Genomic DNA, 23051 nt, shown 5'->3' on the forward strand with positions numbered 1-23051 from the left:
CATAACCTGCCTGTTCACGGAAGGTGGTTATAAAGCTCTTTATTACAGCAGAGTGAATAAATACATGCAGGAACAATGGCTTCAGTTGTTCAGTTAAAAGGTGGATACAGTACAGCATGAGGACTTATGGACAGATCATCCACATCACTCTGGCATCACCACCTGCCCTTAGCTCTAATGCAAATAAGCTCTTAGCCCTTAGCCTTGTCGCGACACATATGGAGTCTCTGACAGCCGTTTCCAAACTGAAGGCAGTTAATCTGAACTCTGTTGAAAAGTATTTTATGTCTTGACACGAACAAGACAACTCATTGCTTCTTCACTTGAGCGTAGATATCGTCTGTGCCGCCAGCAGTCGGTGTTGAGCTGTTGGCCGGCTTGGACGTGTTGACCTGCGCATACAGCGTGTCCTCCTGCTGTCTGCTGTCCCGCACTGAGGACGAGGACGGTTCGGGTCTCCGCTTGGAGAAGTCGATCTCTCCGTAATGGATGTTTTCTTCTCCTGCTTCTGTCTGGCTCTGCAAAATCATGAGCCCAAAAGGAAATGAAATGAAATGAGAGGCACAGCTGTGGAGCCAGTGTGAACAGATGTAAAACGTTCAAAAGCTGAGCAGTTTTCCACAGGGACGTTCACTAGTTTCACACCTGAGTCTGTTGTGGAGTCTGTTGTGGAGTCTGTTGTGGAGCAGAACGTTTCTTCTTTAAAAGCCTGGAGGACGGGAGAAGCTTTGAGATGAACTAAACCGTGTCTTAGGTTAGCACACAGCGTGCCAGCAAAGTGTCAAAGGCTGATGGGTACTTTTACACGTGCGGCTAAAATGTCAGCGCCGCTAACTGTGTGATGTATCTGCCTCGACTTGTGACACTCACCAAACAAGAACAACAAGCAGACCGATGAGCACCATGATCCCGATGATCCCTCCAACAACTGCTTGCCATTGAGAGCCAGCAGGAGCTCCTGAGAGAAAAACAAGACCGGCACAAAGCGCCAAATGATGACAAGCAACAGAGCTGAGGGAAGCTGCTTTGAAAGAACGGTTTTGTAAGCCACCTGTTGCTCCACACTGGAAGAAGTTGAACTGCAGCCAAGCCACACGAGTGAGAAAACCAGAACAGACAACCGAAGCTACGACAAAATGCACCAACTTCTGTTCACGCTTAAATAGCAATAATCAGTACTTGTGACCAACTCGCACTTGATGTATTCATGGTTTCTGTTGCTTTTGGAGTTCAGAATTGGATAAATGAGGTAAGTGGGGTAAAGTGGGAGGCTGAGTGCTCCCCATCCAACACCCAGCGATGAACTTGGCCTTCGTTTTGATCTGAACGACACACCTGTAGCTGTGGAGTGATGACAACATCCGTCCACAGACAGACAGACTGACAAATGAGGCACGTGGTGAAGAACTCAGGTTTCTGTGGTAGCTTCTGCCACAATAATACCATTCTTTGACCAAAATTAGCACTTTTTTATGCAAGGATAAACCCACTAAAAATGGGCGACTGACTCCTTTCTCATTAGCAGCAGACGAGTTGGACTTTCTGTATCGTTTGCTTGGTGTGTCATGTTCGATGTCGCCAATGCGCCGGAAAAGAAAGAATAGAAATCAGCAGAACATGAATGTCAACAGACCAGGAGGCTTTCGAGCTTGTCAATAACTTTTTGAATTTTTTTACAGACTGACAAGGTGAAAACACAACCAGCCACACAGTCGCAGCTGGTAAAAAACAAATTATACAGCAACAAGACACTTTTAGCATACAGCAAGAAGACGAACGAAGAGGAAAAACAGATAAGATTGAAGCCAGTGGATTTGGTAAAGTGACTGTACTACCTTCAATATCAATACGGATTATTGATGAGTGATTGCCAAGCTCATTTGTGGCCACGCAGTAATAAACTCCTCCTTCTGTCACATTAAAGCTGTAAAAGTGTCCTTCAGATACCAACGTGGGTCCATCTTTGCTGATCCTGAACCAGCTGAAGCTGACAGGAGGTTTGGCTCTGCTGGAGCAGGTCAGGTTCACCCAGCTACCTGCTGACACCAAACCTGATGGACTGATGGACACTGAGGTGTCCTTGGGAGCATCTGAGGACAAATGTGAGATGAACTTTATTCATTAAAGCCAGATGACATCATCATGTGCTGACAGGAAACAAACTCTGGTTGTCTCACATGACACACTGAGAGTCTTTGTCTCCTGGGCCGTCCTGACATCTTTTCCTTCATTCACAGGATATGTGGCAGAACAGGTGATGTTGTTTCCATCATGTTGGTCTGACAGAGTGATGGTCTCCTGGATTTTAGTTGTAAAGGTTCCATCTGCGTTTTCCTCCGTGTTGTTGCGAGTGTCTTGTTGGAGACTCCAGGTGAGTTGAGGAGGGGAGTGTGGACAGGGAGTGACAGCTGAGCAGGTTATAGTGACAGACTGCTCCTCCTTCAGATCACCTGAGATCTCACCTGAGATCTCAATTCTGGGCCTCGGAGGAGAATCTGTGCTTTGCCAAAGTTTGACCGTTTTAATGTCAAAGCGTAACAGCAGACTCAGTGTTTAATCAGAGTTTAGATTCGTGACAAAGAGAAAAACAACAGCATGACAGACTGACAGAAAGAAACAAAACTTACCTTGAACTCTTATTTGAACAGATTCACAAATATCTGTCGCCACGAGTGGTCGATTCTCAGCTCTGAAGTAGTACCTGTCTGTGTAACTTGTTAATAAACTGGAAAACAGAGTGGTGCAGTCTTTCTCACTCAGGTTTCCAGTAATCCTCATTGGATAGGTTTTAACTGTCTCACTACTGTTGAAGATCACATTTTCTGGTTTGCTGCCAAAAAATGGGTTACTTTTAATCCACACTCCAAAGGTTTTTCTGCTGCCGTCAAACTCTTGTTCTGACCGAAATGTAAAGCTACATGGGATTTGCAAACAAGATCCATTCAGTGCTTCCATCTTCTTTGGTGCAGTAATGAAGAGGTCTGAATCACCAGGACAAGCAGCCAAAACACCTGTAAAATGAGTTTCATCGTGAACTAAATGATGATTATGTATTTACTGTTTGCACTGTGCATACAAACTACATACACACACACCCTTTTCACCGGAATAATTTATTTACCATTGTATTCATGTAAAATGTTTATATATGCTGTAAACCCCTGTCACTAATACAGTAAATATTATGTAATATTGTATTACTACTTGCACTTGTACATAAATAATTCATTTAAACAAGAAGACAGCAACCTCTCCTGAATCCTCCACAACATCTACCTGCCCACAACATTTCCAGACAGACACCTGCGATCTTAGTAAGAGCTCACCTGAAACAAAGACGACACTCAGCGTGATGGCTGTCACCATATTCCCAGACACGACTGCAGTGACCCCCATCGCCTGCATGTACAAACACAGTAATGCAGTCACTTTTACAAAGTATTCAATCTGCTCTGTGCTAACACAGTTTACTCCATTTCAATTTAACAACTGTAAATTATTACCTCTCTCTGTATCTGATAGGAAGTAAAATCAGTAAATAATTTTGCCTCACAGACAAAGCCCACAACAAAAAGAGCGGCGATTCTTTCAGTGGTGAAAATGAATTTTACACATTTGGGCTGCAGCAGTTCAACAAACCGACTTCCCTCTTTAGCTGTTGTAATTTGTAACCACGCTGACTTCCTGCTGTGAGACCACGGAGCAAGGTGGTTTTCATATCACCAAACACTGGAGGTTTTCTCTTTTACTTTTCTCCTGTAAGTATTTCTCTTCCTCACACAAATCCTGGTGATGATGACGAAGATGCTGATCGATGCCGATACATTGACCCGAGTGAAAACTTGAACATGCTCGCATGTAACCAACAGTGGCTGACTTGTGGCCCGTCACCGTGGTAACATTTCATCACTGCTGTTTAGCACTGCTGCTCTGATGTGAGATCAGTGAGGGGAAACGTTTTCATCACTTCTTCCAAATCTTATTTGTGTAAACTCCAGAAGACAAATGGAAAGATTTTTTACACAGATTATTGAAGCTAAATCTGTTTTTATTATTCTCCATACACAAACATACAGGAAAAGTGGTGGGAAAAAATGCCATGTATTTTCTTCCAATTATAAAAACAAGAACTCATTGGACTTTTTATTGGTCCAATCTGTTTTTCATTTGGAAGGATCCCTTATACATGAGAATTCATTGAATTGAAATCTCTCCTATAAACTCATAACAGTAAGTAAGCAGCCTCCCAAAGCAGCAACTGGATCGTTCCTGCATCCTCTTTATTCCTGTTTCCCTCTCGGCTATCACATAGCTTGTATAACATTTATAGTATTTCCTGAAAATTCAGAGAACCAAATAAATAAACAAAATACATGTCTGCACAATACATACACATACACGGTGTAGGGTGTAGTTGTAGCTGTGAGTCCACTTTTTTGTATTGCAAGAGCTCCTGTTGCCTCCTGCCCTTCCTGTTGATAATTCTGAAGAAAGCATGAATGCTGAAAGTCAGCCAAGATTTCAACACATCTCGTAACACGATGCGATCAACGGCTCTGGTTCACCTGCTACACACCAGCAGAGCTCAGTGTTTAAACAGTCCAGGTACAGTCTGGTAGAGACAAATGACCAGTCACGTTCACGTTCAGTTCAGAGCCAACAGATAAGCCAACCTGAAAGCCTCTGGGCTGAGGCAAGCCGGGAGAAGGCCGCACTGACACTGACAGGGCACTTCCAGCTCATACCCAATGATATTTCATCACATACTTTTAGGCAGATAAATCACTGTGTCACATAGTTTCTTTGTGTGTTTAAGCTGTTTTTAAAACAGCCTCCCATCTTAAAATGTGCAGCAGGAAATTCACCATACAGCAATTTCCTGTGAGGCAAGTAGAGAGAGACAACACACACTTATATATCACATCCAAAGTCGGATCGATAAAGGCTGAGTTTGCAGTATATTCAGCTACGTTTCGGTTGGTTCATGTTTCTAAAGCAGCTCTGATTATGCAGAACGACGGTTTCTCAGCTGCTGATTATATCACAGAGAGGAGAGAAGCAACGAATTCTCAACCAAATGAGATAATGTCAATAACATTTTAATGGCTGCTGACGATTTGTCATCATCTTATCTAGATAATAAGAAATGTCTCAACTGCGATATAACTCCAGTAATTATCCCTCTTAGTTTTTCCTTGTTTGATACGTCCTGAATACATTTTCATATGTACAAATGACACTTTGACCAGTCAAAACTGACGTACAGATGTCTTTAAGTGGTTGATGGACATCAGTAAGTCCTCCGTCACTAGTAGGAATAACGATGACCAGAGAAAATGTAATTTCCCATTTCAGATATTTGCATTACTGGTATGTCTGTCTCCAATTCAGTTGGACTGGTCATGAAAGGGGCCGTAGATATCTCAAATGTGTTTTTTACTGGTTGCAATTGTATTGATGTCCGAAATGCAATCCAAAGTTACATTATGTACACAAAAGTATTGAGACACCCAATATGTAGCTGTTTTTCACTGGTAAGAAGTGAATAATGGATACTGATGACCAACATTTTGACTGGTGAGAGTTGAATGACAAAACAAAGGAAATTAAAATGGATCTCTTGTTGAACAGCATTTTGGGACTACAACAACAACAACACAAGAGGTGTAGTTCAGTTTAATACAAAATTAACAATAAAAGAGAAGCAATGGAGGCAACACTACAAATAAATGATGAGATACTACACATAATAATAACAGCTTTTACTGTGTATAAAAATAAAAATAAATAGAACTGCGACTAGTTAAAATGACAATATGTTTCATGTAAAAATCAAACAGTTATCTGTCAGTGAGTCTGAACAGAAGTCAATGGTATGAGATCACCGGTTGTATTTCTCTTCCAGATACAATCAACATTTCCTCTACCAGGAAATCAAATGTTGATGTCAGACATTTTTACGAAAAGTAAACATCTTTAATGAGAATTTCTATGAGTCAAAATTACATGATGACAAGTTGGCTTTTCTAACTCGTCAAAAAGCAACTGTCGACCTACAGTTTGTGCTGCCGCTGCTGATTAAATGTTAAAAGGGTTTGCCACAATGTTGGAGTCTGTCACAGCAAATCAGCTGTGTGGTGGACCAGAAGCAGCCTCACTGGCAGAGAGTGACAACTCATTCAAGGAATTTGACAAGCTGCACATGTCCAAGAAGAGCCTTCTTGAGTGCTGACAAAATGCGGAGAATTGCAGGCAGTGAACAACATTTTCTCGTAATGATTAGATCATTTGTTGGGATGGAACACGTCCACGCGTTCATCTTTTCTTCCAGGGACGTGCAGAGACCTCTGGTGGGGCAGGGGCTCAGTTTTTTTCTTTACGAGGCATCTTTCCACTGCAGAATTCAATGTGTTTTATAGGTCAACATATAATGCATAAGAAACCTAGACACACTATAAACTAACTTGAAATTCTCCTTTATTAGCTAGACATCTTGGGCTAGACTTTTTTTTTTTTTTTTTTTTAAGAAATTTAGTAATATGTATTATGCTATTTAAATAATGATGACAGGATAGGGCTTTTTGACTGTTTGCAAAATAGTTGTATATGGGCTACTGGTGAATATTTTATGGATGTTCATATCCACGCACTTGGAAGAAGAATGAGCAGAGCAAAACCTGTTGTCAGTGCAAGATGAATCAGGGTATCACTAATAGCTGGTGATAGCTATAGACTGTATAGTAGCAGGGCATTGTATCTTAGTGATTTTTCAGAACCACTTTTTAGCCTTGTCATAGCCAAGTTCCAACTAGCTCTGTTGATAAGCTGGTGTCGCAGTTTCACGTGATCCTATGTTCGTGACAAAGACAGGACGTGCGTAATGGAACAGAACAATTTGGAATCGGGTTCATTCAACTGTCATGCGTGCAGATTATCGTGTTATGGCGATTTAGAAAAGGTTTGCCTACTCCCCCTGCTTTATGAATTAAGTCAACTAACTTAAGGTTAAGTCAGGGCTACTATAAAATGGTAGTAGAGCCTGGTTCATCTTCTAGAATATTCGAAGCTGCCACATTACTAAATCGATGAGGTTGCTCTACATTACACAACCCAATGCAAAAAACAGCCCTAAACAATGTATTAACTTGTCCTTTCACGAATCATACAACATGAATGGTCAGAAAAGGAATGAACACTGTGATTCACTGCGACCTTACCACGCGCCTCTCCTTCTTGCATCGTCTCACTTGATGGCCGCATGCACACGCTTTCGATGGGTTCGCTGACCATGTGACGTCATGAATCGTGGCCGCAAGGTATTTAGGTGTAAAACGTTTTTCCCCCCAAATGTATAACTTCGCATATGATTTAGGAGACATTGTGGAGAACTTAGCTGTTGGAACTCATTTATTTATTAAAAAAAAAAAATAATAAAAAAAAAACAAAAAACAAAAAAAAACAGCCCTGTCAAAAGGGCACTTTGAATGTCCATCAGGAAAAGGGCAGGTGCCTGAGCCCCTGTAGCCCCCCTTATCTGCACCTGCCTGTTTTCTTCACTCGAGCACAGACGGACTGTGGGCCGTCAGCATCGTGTTAAAGTGTTTGCCATCTTGGACACTTTGACCTGTGCATACAGTGTGTCCTGATGCTGTCCACCGTCCTGCACCGAGGCCTGAGGTCCCCACCTGGAGAAGTCGATCTCCCCGTAATGGATGTCTTCGGTTGTTTTGGCTGTCTTTGGCTCTTCAGCTGTTAGGCTCTGTGAAAATGGACGAAACGAGAAAATGTTGTGAGGAGCTGAAGTTTTTGTTGCTGTGCCACAAAGAAATTATGTACTTGTAGATACCAGTGTATGAATAATGTGGGTTGTAAACAGGATGTTTCCTCACATTTCCTGTGTTTCTCCATGTTAACTGACTAATGAGTAACCTATTTGGTCAAGTCTACTTCCTGTGAGTGCAGTCAATGTGAACACACACTTCTGAACTTAGTATTTTCCTACCTGTGTCAGCTGTAAAGTTGGATGTCTTGATTTTAACCACCTGGAAAACATAAGAAGGCAGTCAGAATAATTGTTTGTGTACTAATGATAATAATAACCTAAAGTCTTTATGTACTTGTGCATTTAACAGCTTTCATTGTTTACAGTTACAGAGTGCTTTAAACACAGTTCAAATCATCACTGAAAAAGACAGCAACTGCTGCCATTGCAATAAATACACAAAAGTGATTCATTTCACAAATTAAAGAGGTCTTTCACCTGTTTTAGATTTGAAAAGTGAATAAAAACATTTCAGATCTAAAACTTTGACTTTGTCAGAGTAATAACAGTAATATAGTTATAACATTGGGGATTTGATGAAGACACACTTTAAAATTAATTCATTTTTATCTGTAACTGGACTGATAATTGGAAAAAAATGCTGGATCCAATAATTGAGCCAGGCCGAAAATTTCCCATATCATAAGGATAATTAAGTCATATTTATAAAAGAGAAAGCAACAGGATTGTGTAACTGCAGTGATGTGGTTTGTTAGATTTAATTCACTATAAAAGAAGGTCTGGTTTCTGCAGATTGATTAACGTTTGAAGACCGGGATCTAAAGTTTCTGTCAGCAACACTGATATCCACCCATTTCCAAAACTTAACACCAATTTAGCAAGTGAAGTTATGTGATATTTAGAGGCTCAAGAGAAAAGAATTATGTCATCTGCATAGAAATAAATATCTGTGTTGTTACATGTGCATTGTGACCCTGAGGCGGCATTTACACACAACAGTAGTGGTCCAACAATAGAACTCTGAGAACTTTTGATTTTGAATTCTCAGTAACAGTAAAAATAAAAAAACACACTGAATTTAAGGAAGTGATACCGTCTGCATTCAATACCACATCTCAGTATAACCGAACACACACACACACACACACGAGTTTCATGCTAGCTATAGCCCTTCTCAAGGGACAGCGCTGCAAGCTCATTGAGAAAAAAAAAACAAAAACATTGCCCCCCTAAAAAAGGAAACTATGAAACAAAAGAGATTAGCGCCGTGGTACAAATCTGAGATCCACAAGTTAAAGCAAAACACACAAAACTCGAAAGGTTGCCATGGATCATGTCTGGATCTCCTGCTGTGGTTCTGCTTGACACCGACGACTGTTATTAATGCCTGTTATATTTCTGCATTATTATTATTACTACTCTTACTATTACTACCACTACTATCAAAATCATTATTGTTAATACTGTCATTGTCATTCCAATATTCTGTTGTTATCAGTGTCCCGCTCTCCATATCTCTCTTTCCCTCTGACTGAAAAGTGTGATGAGACAACTGCTGTTGTGATTTGGTGCTGTACAAATAAACTGAACTGAACTGAACTGAACTGATGATGGGATATATTGATATTGATTGATATTCATTTGAGAAACTTACCAAACGGTCACAACCACACAGATGAGAACAATAATCCCGATGATTCCTCCAACAACTGGGCCCCACGAGCTACCAGGCTGCTCTGTAATCAGCCAGATGCAAAAATGCTGTGGGTAACTTATGTGTGGAGACATGTGTGGAATTATTTTTACACACTTGAGTAATGTCAGAAAACTTGAAAACAAATGTCGGCAAAGACAAAAGAGACACTTCTGCAAAACTCATTATGGAAATTCATTTGTTTCACTTGTGCTTTTTCATCTGTTACTGAAAGTTGTTTCTCTCCTGTCTTTACCCAGTGTCATTTTTCAAATCATACAGTAACTCAAAAAATCATCACACCTATTGAATTCAAGTTTTTACATGACATACATAAATGAAATCTAATTTTATTACATAAGCTCAATGTGAGAGGTCACATTTAAGTTTTCATGTCATGTTGAGTCAATGAGTATAAATTATATAACCTGATTATGATTTTATTACGGGAGACTGGGTTTCAAATACTTTACTTTTATATATAATACTTGAATAATAAACTGTTGAGGAAACACATTACTCTTATATAGAAATTCTTAATATTTAATGAATAAACACATAAGGCTTATGTGTAAGTTTTATTTAATTCATACACACTGACTCAGCATGATAGAAAAAGCGTGATTAGATTATGGGGATTCAATATGTAATTAACGTACAGTCAAAATTTTAAGAATCATCACTTTTGTTGTTTTCTGTATTTTCAGCCTCTTTGGTTTGTCATATTGTCAAGTCAGCTTGTCCTTTTTAGATGTTTACCTTTGTTAGGCAGGTGGACATCTGATGATTGTTGTCTACCAAGGTGATTTGTGGCCACGCAGTAATAAACTCCTCCTTCTGTCACATTAAAGCTGTAAAAGTGTCCTTCAGATACCAACGTGGGTCCATCTTTGCTGATCCTGAACCAGCTGAAGCTGACAGGAGGCTTGGCTCTGCTGGAGCAGGTCAGGTTCACCCAGCTACCTGCTGACACCAAACCTGATGGACTGATGGACACTGAGGTGTCCTTGGGAGCATCTGAGGACAAATGTGAGATGAACTTTATTCATTAAAGCCAGATGACATCATCATGTGCTGACAGGAAACAAACTCTGGTTGTCTCACATGACACACTGAGAGTCTTTGTCTCCTGGGCCGTCCTGACATCTTTTCCTTCATTCACAGGATATGTGGCAGAACAGGTGATGTTGTTTCCATCATGTTGGTCTGACAGAGTGATGGTCTCCTGGATTTTAGTTGTAAAGGTTCCATCTGCGTTTTCCTCCATGTTGTTGCGAGCGTCTTGTTGGAGACTCCAGGTGAGTTGAGGAGGGGAGTGTGGACAGGGAGTGACAGCTGAGCAGGTTATAGTGACAGACTGCTCCTCTTTCAGATCACCTGAGATCTCAATTCTGGGCCTCGGAGGAGAATCTGTGCTTTCAAATCCAAAATTTACACAACAGAATACGACACGTCATGGCTTGTACATTTGAGCCTTTTAGTGTAAAAACTATAATGAAATTTCTGTCAGTTTTGTTGTCTAGATTTTTCCCCCGATAAAGAAGAGGAAGTGATGGAAGGTCAACACCTTCCCTTTTTTCTCTGTTCATGCCAATGCGTTCGCTTTTAACAGCAATGCAGTGAAGGTAAAGGTCAACAACATGATGGACTGACTGAAAGAAACAAAACGTACCTCGAACTGTTATTTTAACAGGATCGCAGGAAGCCGTTGCAGTCAATGATTTGCTCTCAATTCTGAAGTAGTACGTGTCTGTGTACCTTGTTAATAAACTGGAAAACAGAGTGGTGCAGTCTTTCTCACTCAGGTTTCCAGTAATCCTCATTGGATAGGTGTTAACTGTCCCACTGCTGTTGAAAATCACGTTGTTAAAATCGTTTCCAAATGCGGAGTCATGTTTAATCCACACTCCGAACGTTTCTCCCCTGCCGTCAAACGTTTGTCCCATTTTAGGTGTAAATTTACATGGGACTTGCAAACAAGATCCACTCAGTGCTTCCATCTTCATCTTTGGTGCAGTAATGAAGAGGACTGCTGGCTTAGGACAAGCAGCCAAAACACCTGTGAACCAGACATGTGGTGAACAGATTATGGAAAAAAGATGCACCAAGCGCCAGCACGCTGAATGCTGGCCTTTTTTTCTTTAATTCTCTGTATGAAAAAGTGACACTTTGCTTAAAGTAACTTCTCCAAATAACTGAATAAACTGCTCACCCGAAACTAACAAGAATCCCAACAACACGCTGGCTGTCACCACATTCACAGACGGAAACATGATCCCTGGGTTGGCAAACACAATAAAACTATTACTTGTCAGTTGTATTTATCGAGTCAAGTACACTTAAGTACTGTTATAAGTACACATTTTAGGCATTCCAGCACACATTTCATTCACAGCTTTGCTGAGTTTTGAATCATTTGAATGTATTTGTAATAATGTTGAGGTATCACTTAATTGTGACCACATTTATCACTTTTCAGATCAATCATCCTGATCATTAAAATGTTCTCCAGCTCAACCAGCTCCAGCAGTAGAATCCTGCTTTTACATGTATGAGGAGTCACAATCACATGATGAGCTGAATATTTCTTCCACCGCTGATCATGTTACTCATTGTTGTTTTTTACAATAGCTTTAAAGCAACTTCTCCACTTCTAATTCGCAGCAGACGCTTATGACACAAAAAAACAATACAAACCAAATACAAAAAGCACAACAAAACACTGATGTCATGTTTTTCTTATTTCCTTAAACTAAACTGAAGAAGCCTTTCAGATGAAAGGTGAAACATCTTCGACAGCCTAAAGATATCTGATGCTATCTGCTTACGCCAAAACTCCAACAAACAAATCTGTATCTGTACTACAGTACATGAAAAATAATCAAATTAAAGTTTTAGTTTAAGAAGATTTTAAGAAGATGTTTCCTTACCCAAAGAGCCCTCTGCTTGAAATTAGGCAAAACTGAAGTGTTTTTACTTTAGAGTGAAATGAGGCCTGAAGCACCAAAGTTTGCTGCTGTTACAAGAGAAAATACAGGCCACTTTGTTTGGTTGGAAAGTTTGTGGATGCCACTTGTTCCTAATGTCTAAAAACTGCAGAAATACAGGAAGTCAGTTATTGCAACATCTTAAAGTCACCCTCCACTCATAAATGTGTTTTCCTGTTATCAGTTGTTATCAGTTAAACATCTGAGCTTCACTGTGTGATGTGCGTGCAGTCTGACACTTTCAGACACTTTCTATAACCTCACCTAAAATATGATTTGTAAGAGGTGGAGCCTGCAAGCACGATTTGTGACATCACAAATACACCATATGGACAAGAGTATGTGGATACATTTTTTTATTGTTGAATTCAAGTGTGGTATGAGGTTGTTTCTCAGGGTTTTCGCTCAGCCTCTGACTTCCAGTGAAGGGAAATCTTAATGCTTCAGCATACCAAGACATTTTGGACAATGCTATGCTTCCAACTTTGTGGCAACAGTTTGTTGAAGGCCCTTTTCTATTCCAGCATGACTGTGCCCCAGTGCACAAAGCAAAGCTCCATAAAGACATGGTTGGATGAGTTTGGTGTGGAAGAACTTGACTGACCTCAACCCCGACCTCAACCCTGACCTCAACCCCATCCAACACCTTTGGGATGAACTGGAACGGAGATTGTGAGCCAGGCCTTTTGGTCCAACATCAGTGTGTGACCTCACAAATGCTCTACTGCATGAATGGGCACAAATTCCCACAGAAACACTCCAACATGTTGTGGAAAGCCTTCACAGAAGAGTGGAAGCTGTTAGAGCTGCAAAGCTGTCTGAGTGTTTACAATGAGACGCCTTTAAAGTCCCTGTTGGTGTGATGGTCAGGTGTCCCAATACCTGTGTCCATCTAGTGTACTTTGGCAGCCGATACTAGTCCAGTATTAAGCATACACAGGTGTGGCGAGGAAACTTGTAGCCTCCAGTGCACAAACACTGAGACTGGAGTTCACAGTGAAGCTTGTCCAGTGAAAGATATTTGCTCACTTCTTCTGGGGGTTTTAATGAGGCAGGAGGAGTTGGTGTCTTTTCACAGGTCGGGAAATTATGTCTTTTTGTCTTGCCCAAAACCACGACAAGATACACATTATTGTTCCAAGCACACTTTAAAATCTTGGGTTTCCCATCTCCAGCTGGGAGACATTTAAACAGGTGAACGTCTTAACTTCATGTAATTCACGCATACAACTGCCACAGTGTTTGTGCTTGTTGCTGTGCTGTAAGTGTTTCATTAGGTCTGCAGTCATCTACAAAGTTACACGGCTATCATGAACATATACAAAACCAACAGAAATGATAGAAAAACTAATAAAAATTCACTGAGAAGTTTCTGTGTAAAGTAACAACACAGTCTAAACATCTTTTACAAACCTGACATACAAAACAACATGTTGAATAAATGTTAAAAAAATGTGCCATACATCAGTTAAACATGAGAAAAATTATTTAAAATGAAGAATGACAGAGCAGGAAAAAGCACCACATAAAATGTTGTCCACAAAGTCTGGGGTCGCGTTTGCAGACAATAGCACCATTTAGTATCTACAGACGTGGAGAAAATGTGCACTTTTTGTAAGTGGCACGTGAACAACAGGAACAGTGACTAAGAAATGAATACAGAAGGGAAAGTACAGTGTGTTCTTCCATTTATTTCTTCATCAAGGCCCTCTGATTCCGGACGACAGCTCGAACGCTGTGTTGACATAGTCTGCTTCGACTGCATCCTGCGGGGATGGGACAAAGTGGTCTTAGCTGGAAGAGTTTTGGTCAGTGCGAAGCTTTATGAGGGGGGCTGGGCTGCCCCCAAGTGGATGGAAATAAATGAATGCAGGTTTAAATCTGTTTTGCGTCAGTTCCTTTTATTAAAAGGAGTACAGTCAGAGTGTAATCAGCAGTCTGTGTTTTCCTGGATGGTTAAAGTGAACCACAGCATAAAGCAGTTAGCAGAACATTTACACAGACTGCATGCCGTGGTTCACACCTTAGCTGGCAGGTCAACCTCCTCTCTTGGTTTAGGGACAAATAAATATGGACAAAAGTGTGTGAAAATGAGCCGTTGAGTTGATTGACGACAATGAGCCCCTCCTTATCTAGTAGCTTACCTTGATTGGTTTGGCGGCGTGTTTTGATCTGAACCAACTGGAAGAAAAAGATGGTGAAGTTAAGTGAGTTACAGTCTGAGACCGATTTGTCTGTGGCTGTAGACTACGATGGGGGAAAGTTTGTCTCACCACTCAAAGATCACTAACGAACTGACGAGCATTGCGATTGCCAGGCTCTTCACTATAACTTCGATGCCAGCCAGGTGAGACTTTTGATCGGCTGTAACACAACAGTCGCGGTCACCTTTGAAGATTTCACTGCTCTGAACCATCACAACCCATAATTCCTTCCTGTTACCTTTAAATCTCAGCTGTCGTCCTGTTGATAACTGAATGTCCACGCTGTTTCTGCATCCACAATAGAACAATCTGCCTCGGTCACCGTTGGTCACACGAAAGCCGTAAACCTGGGTGTCAGCTTTGATCAGTTCCAGCCTGCCAGTACTGATCATGAACCAGACGAAGTGGACAATGTGAGGGTTTCCTCTGCAGGAGCAAGTCAGGTTCACCATGCTGCCAACTGACACTGGATCAGAGGGACTGATGACCACTGTCGTGTCCTTGGGAGGGTCTGAAATAAGACCAGTCATTATTTATAAACCGTTTGCAGCCTTCTTTGTGGCAACAGAAGCTTTCACACATCAAACGGAACATATCTGTGGTTTCAGAGACGAACGATGCTAACATTTACACCTGGTGACTGGGCTGCACTTTGCTACATACGATCTGAGCTTCATGCTGAAGTGCATCACCTCAGAATTGGATGAAGTACAGTCTTAGGAACTTGGGGTGCCGCCTGCGAACATCTTTAAAAAAAAATAATAATAGAATGAAGTCTCACATAACACACTGAGAGTCTTTCTCCTCTGGGTTCTCCTGACACCTTTTCCTTCATTCACAGGATATGTGGCAGAACAGGTGATGTTGTTTCCATCATGTTGGTCTGACAGAGTGATGGTCTCCTGGATTTTAGTTGTAAAGGTTCCATCTGCGTTTTCCTCCATGTTGTTGCGAGCGTCTTGTTGGAGACTCCAGGTGAGTTGAGGAGGGGAGTGTGGACAGGGAGTGACAGCTGAGCAGGTTATAGTGACAGACTGCTCCTCCTTCAGATCACCTGAGATCTCACCTGAGATCTCAATTCTGGGCCTCGGAGGAGAATCTGTGCTTTCAAATCAGATTTTACACAACAGAATGCAATACGTTATGTCTTGTACCTGTGAGAGACTTGAGATTGAGAAAGATAAGAAGTGTTCCTTACCTTTAACTGTTATTTGAACAGGATCACAAAATGCTGTTGCTCTGACTGCCGAGCTCTCAATTCTAAAGAAATATTTGTTTGTGTGATTTTGACTTAAATTGGAAAACAATGTGGTGCAGTTTTTCTCACTGAGCTTCCCAATAATTCTTAATGGATATCTGTTGATGCTGCTGCTGCTGTTGAAAACCACATTGCCTTTAGAAACTCTAGTGTCATTTTTAAGCCATACACCAAAGGCAGATGTTGTGCTCAATTCTCCTTCAAGTTTTGTGTTAAAGCTACATGGGATTTGTAGACAAGATTCACTTAGGGCTTCCATCTCCTTTGGTGCAGTAATGAAGAGGCTTGAATACTCAGGACAAGCACCCAGAACACCTGTGAAACCAGATTAACATCACATGTAAAATCTTCATGTAGAAAATGCCAAGACTAGCTAAGCTAATTTGCAACAGCATGTTTTATAAGAAAAACTTTGTACATGGAATGTCACCAAAATACAGAACAAACAAAAACAAAATACAGTTGTTTCCTGATACTGAAAACAAAGAAGAAAAACTTTAACAGAAGTGCAGATGGTTTGTTTCCTTTATAAACATGTTTGCTGTTGGTAATATGAATGTAATTTCTGCAGGGTCGATTTCAGCAGTAAAATTTGCCACTTGGGTCTTTTTTACAGTACTGTACTGTACTTTTGTACAGTTTTTAATGATACAGTTTGGTCTGCAACAAGCAGATAACAAAGTCTCCTTAGTTTGAGCTTAACCAAGTTTTGTAACTGTTTCACTGCAAGTGCTTTATAACTTTGGGCGCACTGGTGCCCCGGCCCTCAGAAAACCTAAGTCCGCCCCTGCTCTTACAAGATCAAACCCAGCAGAGACCAAACCGTCCACAACCACAGTCAGCTCTGTGTCACTGTGTTTTCATCAGAAAACACAGATCCTAACACTGGAAAAACAAAACACTGTGCTTTGTAGTTCACCCTGCAAATAATTCAAGTCTTTTAAAAAAAAACAGAAGTGACTGAACAAACCTGAAACAAAGAAGACACTCAGTAACATGTTGGCTGTCCCCAAATTCACAGACACGACTGCAGTGACCCTCATCACCTACAAATACAAACACAATAAGGTTACTTTTCAGCAGTTTGTCTGTCACGTTGGTTATTTAGTCATAAATAACCACACAAAAATCCACACATTTCCATGTCCTGTATGAACAGATGTCGCTGTAGTTTAAGCACTGATTCACAGCCGAATGTCTCGTTTCAGTGCAAATCAAACATGCATAATACAACTCTGCGGCTTAAAAGCATTCAGTAAAGTCAGCAGAAGTAAGTCAGTTTGCCTTACCAATCAAGCCCACAAGAAAAAAGGGGGAACAATGAAGTCCTATAATTGTAAAGAGAAACTGGCGCAATTCAGGAAATTGAGCTAATAGCAGGAAATATGCGTCAGTCACAAGTTTACACAAGCCTGCATGTCATGTCTTTTATTCTGAATATTTTAAACACAGTGAAGTGACATGTTTTGTTTTATTTATTGTGTGCAAAGACATCTAATTTAAGCGACAGAAGTTGTCTTGTCGAGCTCGTTATTAGACATGTCATCTAAATTCAGCTGTGCCTTTCGTCTTTAAAAACACAGTTTAGTTACTGTGGGGAAAGCAGCTGGTTGGGTAAAGAACATAAATCACACGGCGAAACCATCTTCTCAACAATCCACGCTGACAGACTTTGAGTTTAAAATAGTTTTAATCTTCTACAAAACAGGAGAAGTGCTGTAAATCAGCCCAACCACACACAGATTATCAAAAACATGTATTTGCTTTTGTGTCATCCTGATTTTCACAAATAAAAACAGCAGGACAACAAACAAACTAACATTCAAAGCAGAATCTTTCCATGCAAACTAATACTGTTTGATATGTGACGGCCTGGCACAGCAGCACATTATAAGGCGGATTAAGAGAAAGTGAAATATAATTCGTCCTCTCCTTGTGGCTCATGAAGCTTGATGATTTTGCCTGCTCTTACTGCATCCTCTGGAAAGAAACAGAATCACTCACTTCCCAGAATGTTTTTCAAAATCTTCTGTCTGTCTTTGTTCTATCAGCCACCCAGTAAAGGTGGGAAATCAGAATAACAATGTTTTATTTATTAAGAATTAAAATAAATCAAGAAAAAGTGAGATCAGCTGTTGCTGCTGGAATAAGGCTGCAGCCTGGTCTGCTTTGGTCTTTAATCATTTCCCTTGAGCACAGTGTAGTTGTTGAATAATGATGCACCTCAACTCATGTAGCAGCTCACCTGAGGCCTGACATCAGCGCTGGATTATTTACCTGATACTATCATATGTGCAATATTAACACAATAACACTGCTTCTATTTTTTATATCACAATTACAGTCAGCATTGGTATATCGAGTCATCTATTTTTACTCTGAAATCCGTCACTATGTAGTGTAAATACACTTACTTCTCTTTGAAATTGAGGCTGTTTTTATACTGAAATCTTGCTTACTGTAGCAGAAAGCTGCAGTCCGACTGACCAACTTCCTCTATAAACTTGATTGCTTCTCTTCCTCTCTGCCACATGAACCATGAATCACTGAATCATTTCAGCATATTTAGAGCCACTCACACACTCACAGAAACCAGATGAGCCATTGGGTACAACTGAAACACCTTCCAATGGAAAGAGGAAAGAAAACAGACCCTGACTTATGATGAAGGGACCGATTGATTATCCATCAAATGTAGTGGATTAAAAAGTACATTATGTACCTCCAAAATGCAATCAGGCAGAAGTATAAAGCATCAGAAAAATAAATGTAGCCAAAATTGTAGTCAGTACAGTCAGTACAGTACAGCGTACTTAGTCACATTTCATCTATGGTTATACTGAATTTTGACACTTTAAATTTCAATTTTTACTGCAGATGTGTATCACTTCCAAATATCAGTCATACTCACTATGAGCTCTGGAAAACAAAACAAAACAAAACAACAACAGATCAGTCGAACCTTCTTAAGATGACCCCCAAATGAGTAAATGAAAAGTCTGATGACAAACTGGCTCTACAAAAAGACTTTTATTCACTAACGGAAAACACACTTTGATAAAACACTGAAACCATGTATTTTTTTTTTTTTATTTACATGAACAAAATCATGTTTGGTCATGCAGTTCAACAGCCGAACGAATCAGCACACACAGCCTGCTGTTGTGTATTGTATTGTTGTGTTGTGTTGCAGCTTCCTCTTGTCTCCCCCGGAGCTTTACTGCACTCTGTTTAGTAGGTGTTCTTCATTACAATAATTACCTCCTGAGGGAGTAAAGTTCAGTCTATTTGCCCTTCCTAAATTTGCCTGGCGTAGCTCCAGTCTTCTGCTTCTTCTTAGCTGATCCTTTGGTCTCAGGCTCCTAAGTGAGACAAAAGAAAAAAAACAAACCATACAAACATACGGTAGATGAGTAAATCTGTGAAGGCTTAAGTGCAATCGTTTTGGAAACACACAACTGGAGATTTCCTACCTTCCGCTTGGAGGACAGAGATCCAGTGACGGTGAAGAAAGAGTCCAGTCGTCCCTGCGTGCTGCCCTGTCGGCTCTTCACAATCTTCTTACATCCGTTACGTATCCTGTCCTCACTGCGCACACACAGTCAAATCCAATCAATCAATCAAATGTCTCATCTCAAGCCGAATTTTCCATCAGCATTTAAAGACTTCAGTGTCTGAAACAAGTGACTAAAGTAGATTTTCTGACAAGCAAAAATCTTAACCGTGAAAGAATCGAACATGAGGCGACTCCTGAATGTGCACTAAAAGCTCCTGTCACATCATCTATCAAGTCATAGTCTCCATCTCGATGTGACCAGCAGTGCAGCCTAGTGGTCAGATGTGGTATAACCGGCCGGTCACTGCAACAACCAAAGTCATCATCGATCACCAGTGAACAAACTGATGGTTCACCTGAACTGTTTCTCATTACACATGAACTGGATCAGTCCGTCCTCATCCGGCTCGCTCCACTTCAGCTCCACTGTGGAGCAATCCACCACCTCTGGATTCAGAAACAAACCCCGGGCCTCTCTGTACAGCCAGTCCTCTGGAGCAGGATGCTTCTGCACGAGGGCAAGCCAGAGACACACAGAGAGTCAGAACCAAACCCCGCTTTGTCCGACAGCCTGAACGTGTGGCCTGCAGACCGCGCAGATCAGCTTACGTTGGGGTCGATGTTTTCCAGGATCTCCTCAATGCAGCCGTGATGTTTGATCAGGTCGATGGCTCTCTTGGGGCCGACCCCCTTGATGGTGCCGCAGTAGTCACAGCCCAGCAGAATACACAGGTCTATGAACTAAGAGGGATGACGGAAAGAAGGACTTAATGCAAGAGAGAAAGAAATGTCACTCGCGAGCTGGGCCTGGCCTGACTGTGTTTAACCATCCAAGTACTGCGACATCTCAGTGAAGAACTTGCAGTGCAGAGTTCACAGTCAGCATAATAAAAGCAGAGGAAGTGGTTTTGCTGTGCTTCACCTTTCTCAAAGTGAGAACAAAACTTTACCTGTTCGTTGGTCAGGCCGATGTCCTGCAGGATCCGACTGAAGTGGAACTCTTGGATAGGAAGTTTCCTAAAAACAAACAAATTCAGTGGCAGACATCTGCATTTTCCAAACATCTCTGCTACAGAGTCTAACAGCAGAGGACAACGATGACGAGGGGATGCGGGTGTGACGTTACTTTGCTTCACTGGCCGTGAGGTGTCTGAGAAGGACGTTTGTCCCAAAGGTCAGCCCGTCCATATCCTCTGTGGCTGTGGCGAAGACCTTCCCTGCTTTAACCAGAGCGGCACAGCTGGCCTCCGCCTCACAGGGAGCCTGCAACACAAAAACACATCAGACTACACGTCACAGGATTATTCACCCACAGCCGTCCGCTTACAAACCATTTCGTATGTATACAGTAAAGCAGCGGGCGTTTAACTGCACATTTCTTAGCATCTCCAGGTTTACTGAGGCTGAGAACATTCCTGTTGAGCTGTCACAGCCACAATTAAGTGATTCTTTTATGGCAAAATCGCTGTCAGTGGAAATATGGAAATATAATTCAAGCCAGCACGAGTTGCAGCAAAGTGAAATGATCAAACCTCAATGTAAGGAACGCCCATCAGGGTCAGCAGCTTCTTGCACTCGTCATTATGCTGCTTGGTGACTTTTACCAGACGCTTGGTGAACTTGTCAATGTTCTCTTGTTCCCCTGGTCGAGACAAATAAACATTTGCAATACATTTTGATACATAACCAAAGTAAAACATTTTACATACTCTACCCCGCAAATAAAACTTACATAAAAACAGAGACTAGTTTCTTTGAGTCAAACTACAGAAGGAAGCTGTTAGCTCATCCATGAGTAGGTGCACACCTCCTCCTGCACGATGATACGTTAAGAAAATCGTCCTTACATAAAACTGCTCACAACAAGGTATGAAAAACATCAACGGTACCCATTTCCTGGGCTTGAGCCAACTGCTTCTCAGCTTCTGCCCTCCTCTCTCCTCTCTTCTCCAGCTGGGGGTGAAGACAAGAGAAGAAGAAGAAGAAACAGGGGATGTAAGTTACAAAAAATAAAACATGATTCGCTGTTTTAAAAGGAGGGTGAGAGCAAATTCTGACTGCACCATTTGACTTACAAACAAAAGCAAGACTACACAGCAATGAAAATAAATCTGATCCAACTTGATATTGCAGGGAGAAAAGCGACAGAGGAGACCATACTAACCTCTGCTGACTTGAGCTGTGGGGGCTTGCCGTCAAACACGTACACAGGTTTGATGCCGTGCTCCAGCATGCGGATGGTCCGGTAGAACATTCCCATCAGGTGGCTGAGAAAAAGAACAAGCAGTTGGCAAAAATATATCAGCTGTCTGACTGTCACAGTGTGTGTCCTGTGATGGTTGTACCTCGTCGTCTCTCCATCCTCATTCTGCAAAACATTCCCATCCTGTCGCACAGCAATCAGGAACTGGTAGATGCACATGGAGGCGTCAATAGCAATTTTCCTCCCTGCAAAAGTTCCCAAAAACAGTTAGTGAGTTTTATTTGTTTAAGGCATGTTCAGTACATCTGGGATTATTAACACAATGGCATAACAGCTTCCTTTGCTATGTATAAACTGGTTTCTGTGTAAGCTTCCAGTCACTGGTCCTGATGTTAATTAATCCTTACTGTATGAATTATAACAGCAATCTGATACAGCTATCATTTTTGGAAATCATTATGCTCTGTTCTGATTCGCCTTCCATCTTTGTTGCACAATCCCCATACACTCCAATGCAGTATTGATCCAGCCCACCAAAAGGAGATCCCATTCTCCTAATAATCCTAAATAAATAAACTCGTAAAAGTTACCAAAATAGTTCTTGATGTCTTGTTCTCTGATGGCACTGGGGGCCTGGTCAGCAATCAGCTTAGCAAGTCCGTGTATTCCCATTGTGTTGAACTGAAGCTCAAACTGAAATCGCTCAAGTCTGTAAAACAATGTTTAACAGCGTTAATTCTTTCTATCATCAACTACATACAGCCAGGCCACACGTTCTAGCGGTCCCAAACGTTGTTAGAAACGTGAGAGCAGTAACGTTACACACAACGCTGACATTTTGTTGACGTGTGCTGCTTCGTCTGATGCACGCCGAATTAAAGACTAGCAAATGATAACTGTTGACATCACAACGTAGGCTATGTTCTGTGAGTGTGGATTTACAGTGAAAGACGACCACCCTCAATTTGCAGTTTTCTAAAAGGAATCTGGCATGCAGGATTAATTTAGAACATGCCCTGGCAAGCAGCTAACTTTGCGCAGAGCTGACTACAGCAGACGTGTAGCTAACGAGTGGGCTTAAATACAGATAGCGTTACAGTTACGCTCAGTGCACACGCAGCAGATATCATCTCTACGGGTTACATTCTGAATAAGGTTAAACCATTTTATTGTTTACAGCGGACTCACCAATTGTCCGCTACACTCACGTTTTGTGCACTTGTCCCGGCGTATCGACCGCGAGGAACTGCGCCCGTTTCGCGGGAAATCAAACCGCAGACATCACCTATCAATCCGTCGAGCACGGCAGCGTCGATGACGCTGTAGAACTGCCCATCGATATTGCGGGTTTGATTAAACAGGTCTAA

General features: G+C 41.4%; 4 protein-coding genes across 15 annotated transcripts; all 4 read right to left on the reverse strand.

Annotated features, from left to right (window-relative positions):
* Positions 1-13: 13 nt before the first annotated feature.
* Positions 14-4750, reverse strand: LOC124049522 (vascular cell adhesion protein 1-like). 7 transcript variants are annotated; one of them, XM_046371259.1, is made up of 9 exons: positions 4577-4747; positions 4393-4484; positions 3327-3399; positions 2628-3011; positions 2178-2495; positions 1836-2090; positions 871-958; positions 646-709; positions 14-518 (listed from the first exon to the last, which is right to left on the reverse strand). In XM_046371259.1, exons 3-9 carry the CDS (start codon positions 3394-3396, stop codon positions 309-311), a joined length of 1389 nt encoding a protein of 462 aa, XP_046227215.1. In that variant the 5' UTR covers positions 3397-3399; positions 4393-4484; positions 4577-4747; the 3' UTR covers positions 14-308. The 7 variants fall into 7 exon arrangements, with proteins under 7 accessions (XP_046227215.1, XP_046227213.1, XP_046227210.1 ...); XM_046371257.1 differs by having other exon boundaries at positions 14-521; positions 661-709; positions 1952-2090; positions 4393-4750; XM_046371254.1 differs by having other exon boundaries at positions 14-521; positions 661-709; positions 4393-4750.
* Positions 4751-5658: 908 nt separating this feature from the next.
* Positions 5659-12667, reverse strand: LOC124049525 (B-cell receptor CD22-like). Its single transcript, XM_046371264.1, has 9 exons — positions 12407-12667; positions 11689-11754; positions 11149-11535; positions 10581-10886; positions 10236-10493; positions 9438-9519; positions 8003-8042; positions 7556-7759; positions 5659-6328 (listed from the first exon to the last, which is right to left on the reverse strand). The coding sequence occupies exons 2-8, from the start codon at positions 11747-11749 to the stop codon at positions 7583-7585; spliced, it is 1311 nt and encodes a 436-aa protein (XP_046227220.1). The 5' UTR covers positions 11750-11754; positions 12407-12667; the 3' UTR covers positions 5659-6328; positions 7556-7582.
* A 925-nt stretch (positions 12668-13592) lies between these two features.
* LOC124049526 (sialic acid-binding Ig-like lectin 7) lies at positions 13593-17208 on the reverse strand. 3 transcript variants are annotated; one of them, XM_046371268.1, is made up of 7 exons: positions 16896-17208; positions 15866-16240; positions 15449-15766; positions 14906-15178; positions 14737-14827; positions 14608-14644; positions 13593-14229 (listed from the first exon to the last, which is right to left on the reverse strand). In XM_046371268.1, exons 1-7 carry the CDS (start codon positions 16966-16968, stop codon positions 14164-14166), a joined length of 1233 nt encoding a protein of 410 aa, XP_046227224.1. In that variant the 5' UTR covers positions 16969-17208; the 3' UTR covers positions 13593-14163. The 3 variants fall into 3 exon arrangements, with proteins under 3 accessions (XP_046227224.1, XP_046227221.1, XP_046227223.1); XM_046371265.1 differs by having other exon boundaries at positions 14737-15178; XM_046371267.1 differs by lacking the exon at positions 13593-14229 and having other exon boundaries at positions 14236-14644; positions 14737-15178.
* Positions 17209-18940: 1732 nt separating this feature from the next.
* On the reverse strand, positions 18941-23047 carry fen1 (flap structure-specific endonuclease 1). 4 transcript variants are annotated; one of them, XM_046370726.1, is made up of 12 exons: positions 22893-23047; positions 22275-22393; positions 21827-21929; positions 21646-21748; positions 21371-21434; positions 21014-21123; positions 20608-20744; positions 20432-20498; positions 20091-20222; positions 19838-19989; positions 19399-19513; positions 18941-19287 (listed from the first exon to the last, which is right to left on the reverse strand). In XM_046370726.1, the coding sequence occupies exons 2-12, from the start codon at positions 22354-22356 to the stop codon at positions 19210-19212; spliced, it is 1143 nt and encodes a 380-aa protein (XP_046226682.1). In that variant the 5' UTR covers positions 22357-22393; positions 22893-23047; the 3' UTR covers positions 18941-19209. The 4 variants fall into 4 exon arrangements, with proteins under 4 accessions (XP_046226682.1, XP_046226681.1, XP_046226685.1 ...); XM_046370725.1 differs by having other exon boundaries at positions 22873-23029; XM_046370729.1 differs by lacking the exon at positions 22893-23047 and adding an exon at positions 22627-22773.
* Positions 23048-23051: the final 4 nt, after the last annotated feature.

Source organism: Scatophagus argus, chromosome 18 (genome assembly GCF_020382885.2).
Source record: "Scatophagus argus isolate fScaArg1 chromosome 18, fScaArg1.pri, whole genome shotgun sequence".
In the NCBI taxonomy this organism is placed as follows: domain Eukaryota; kingdom Metazoa; phylum Chordata; class Actinopteri; family Scatophagidae; genus Scatophagus; species Scatophagus argus.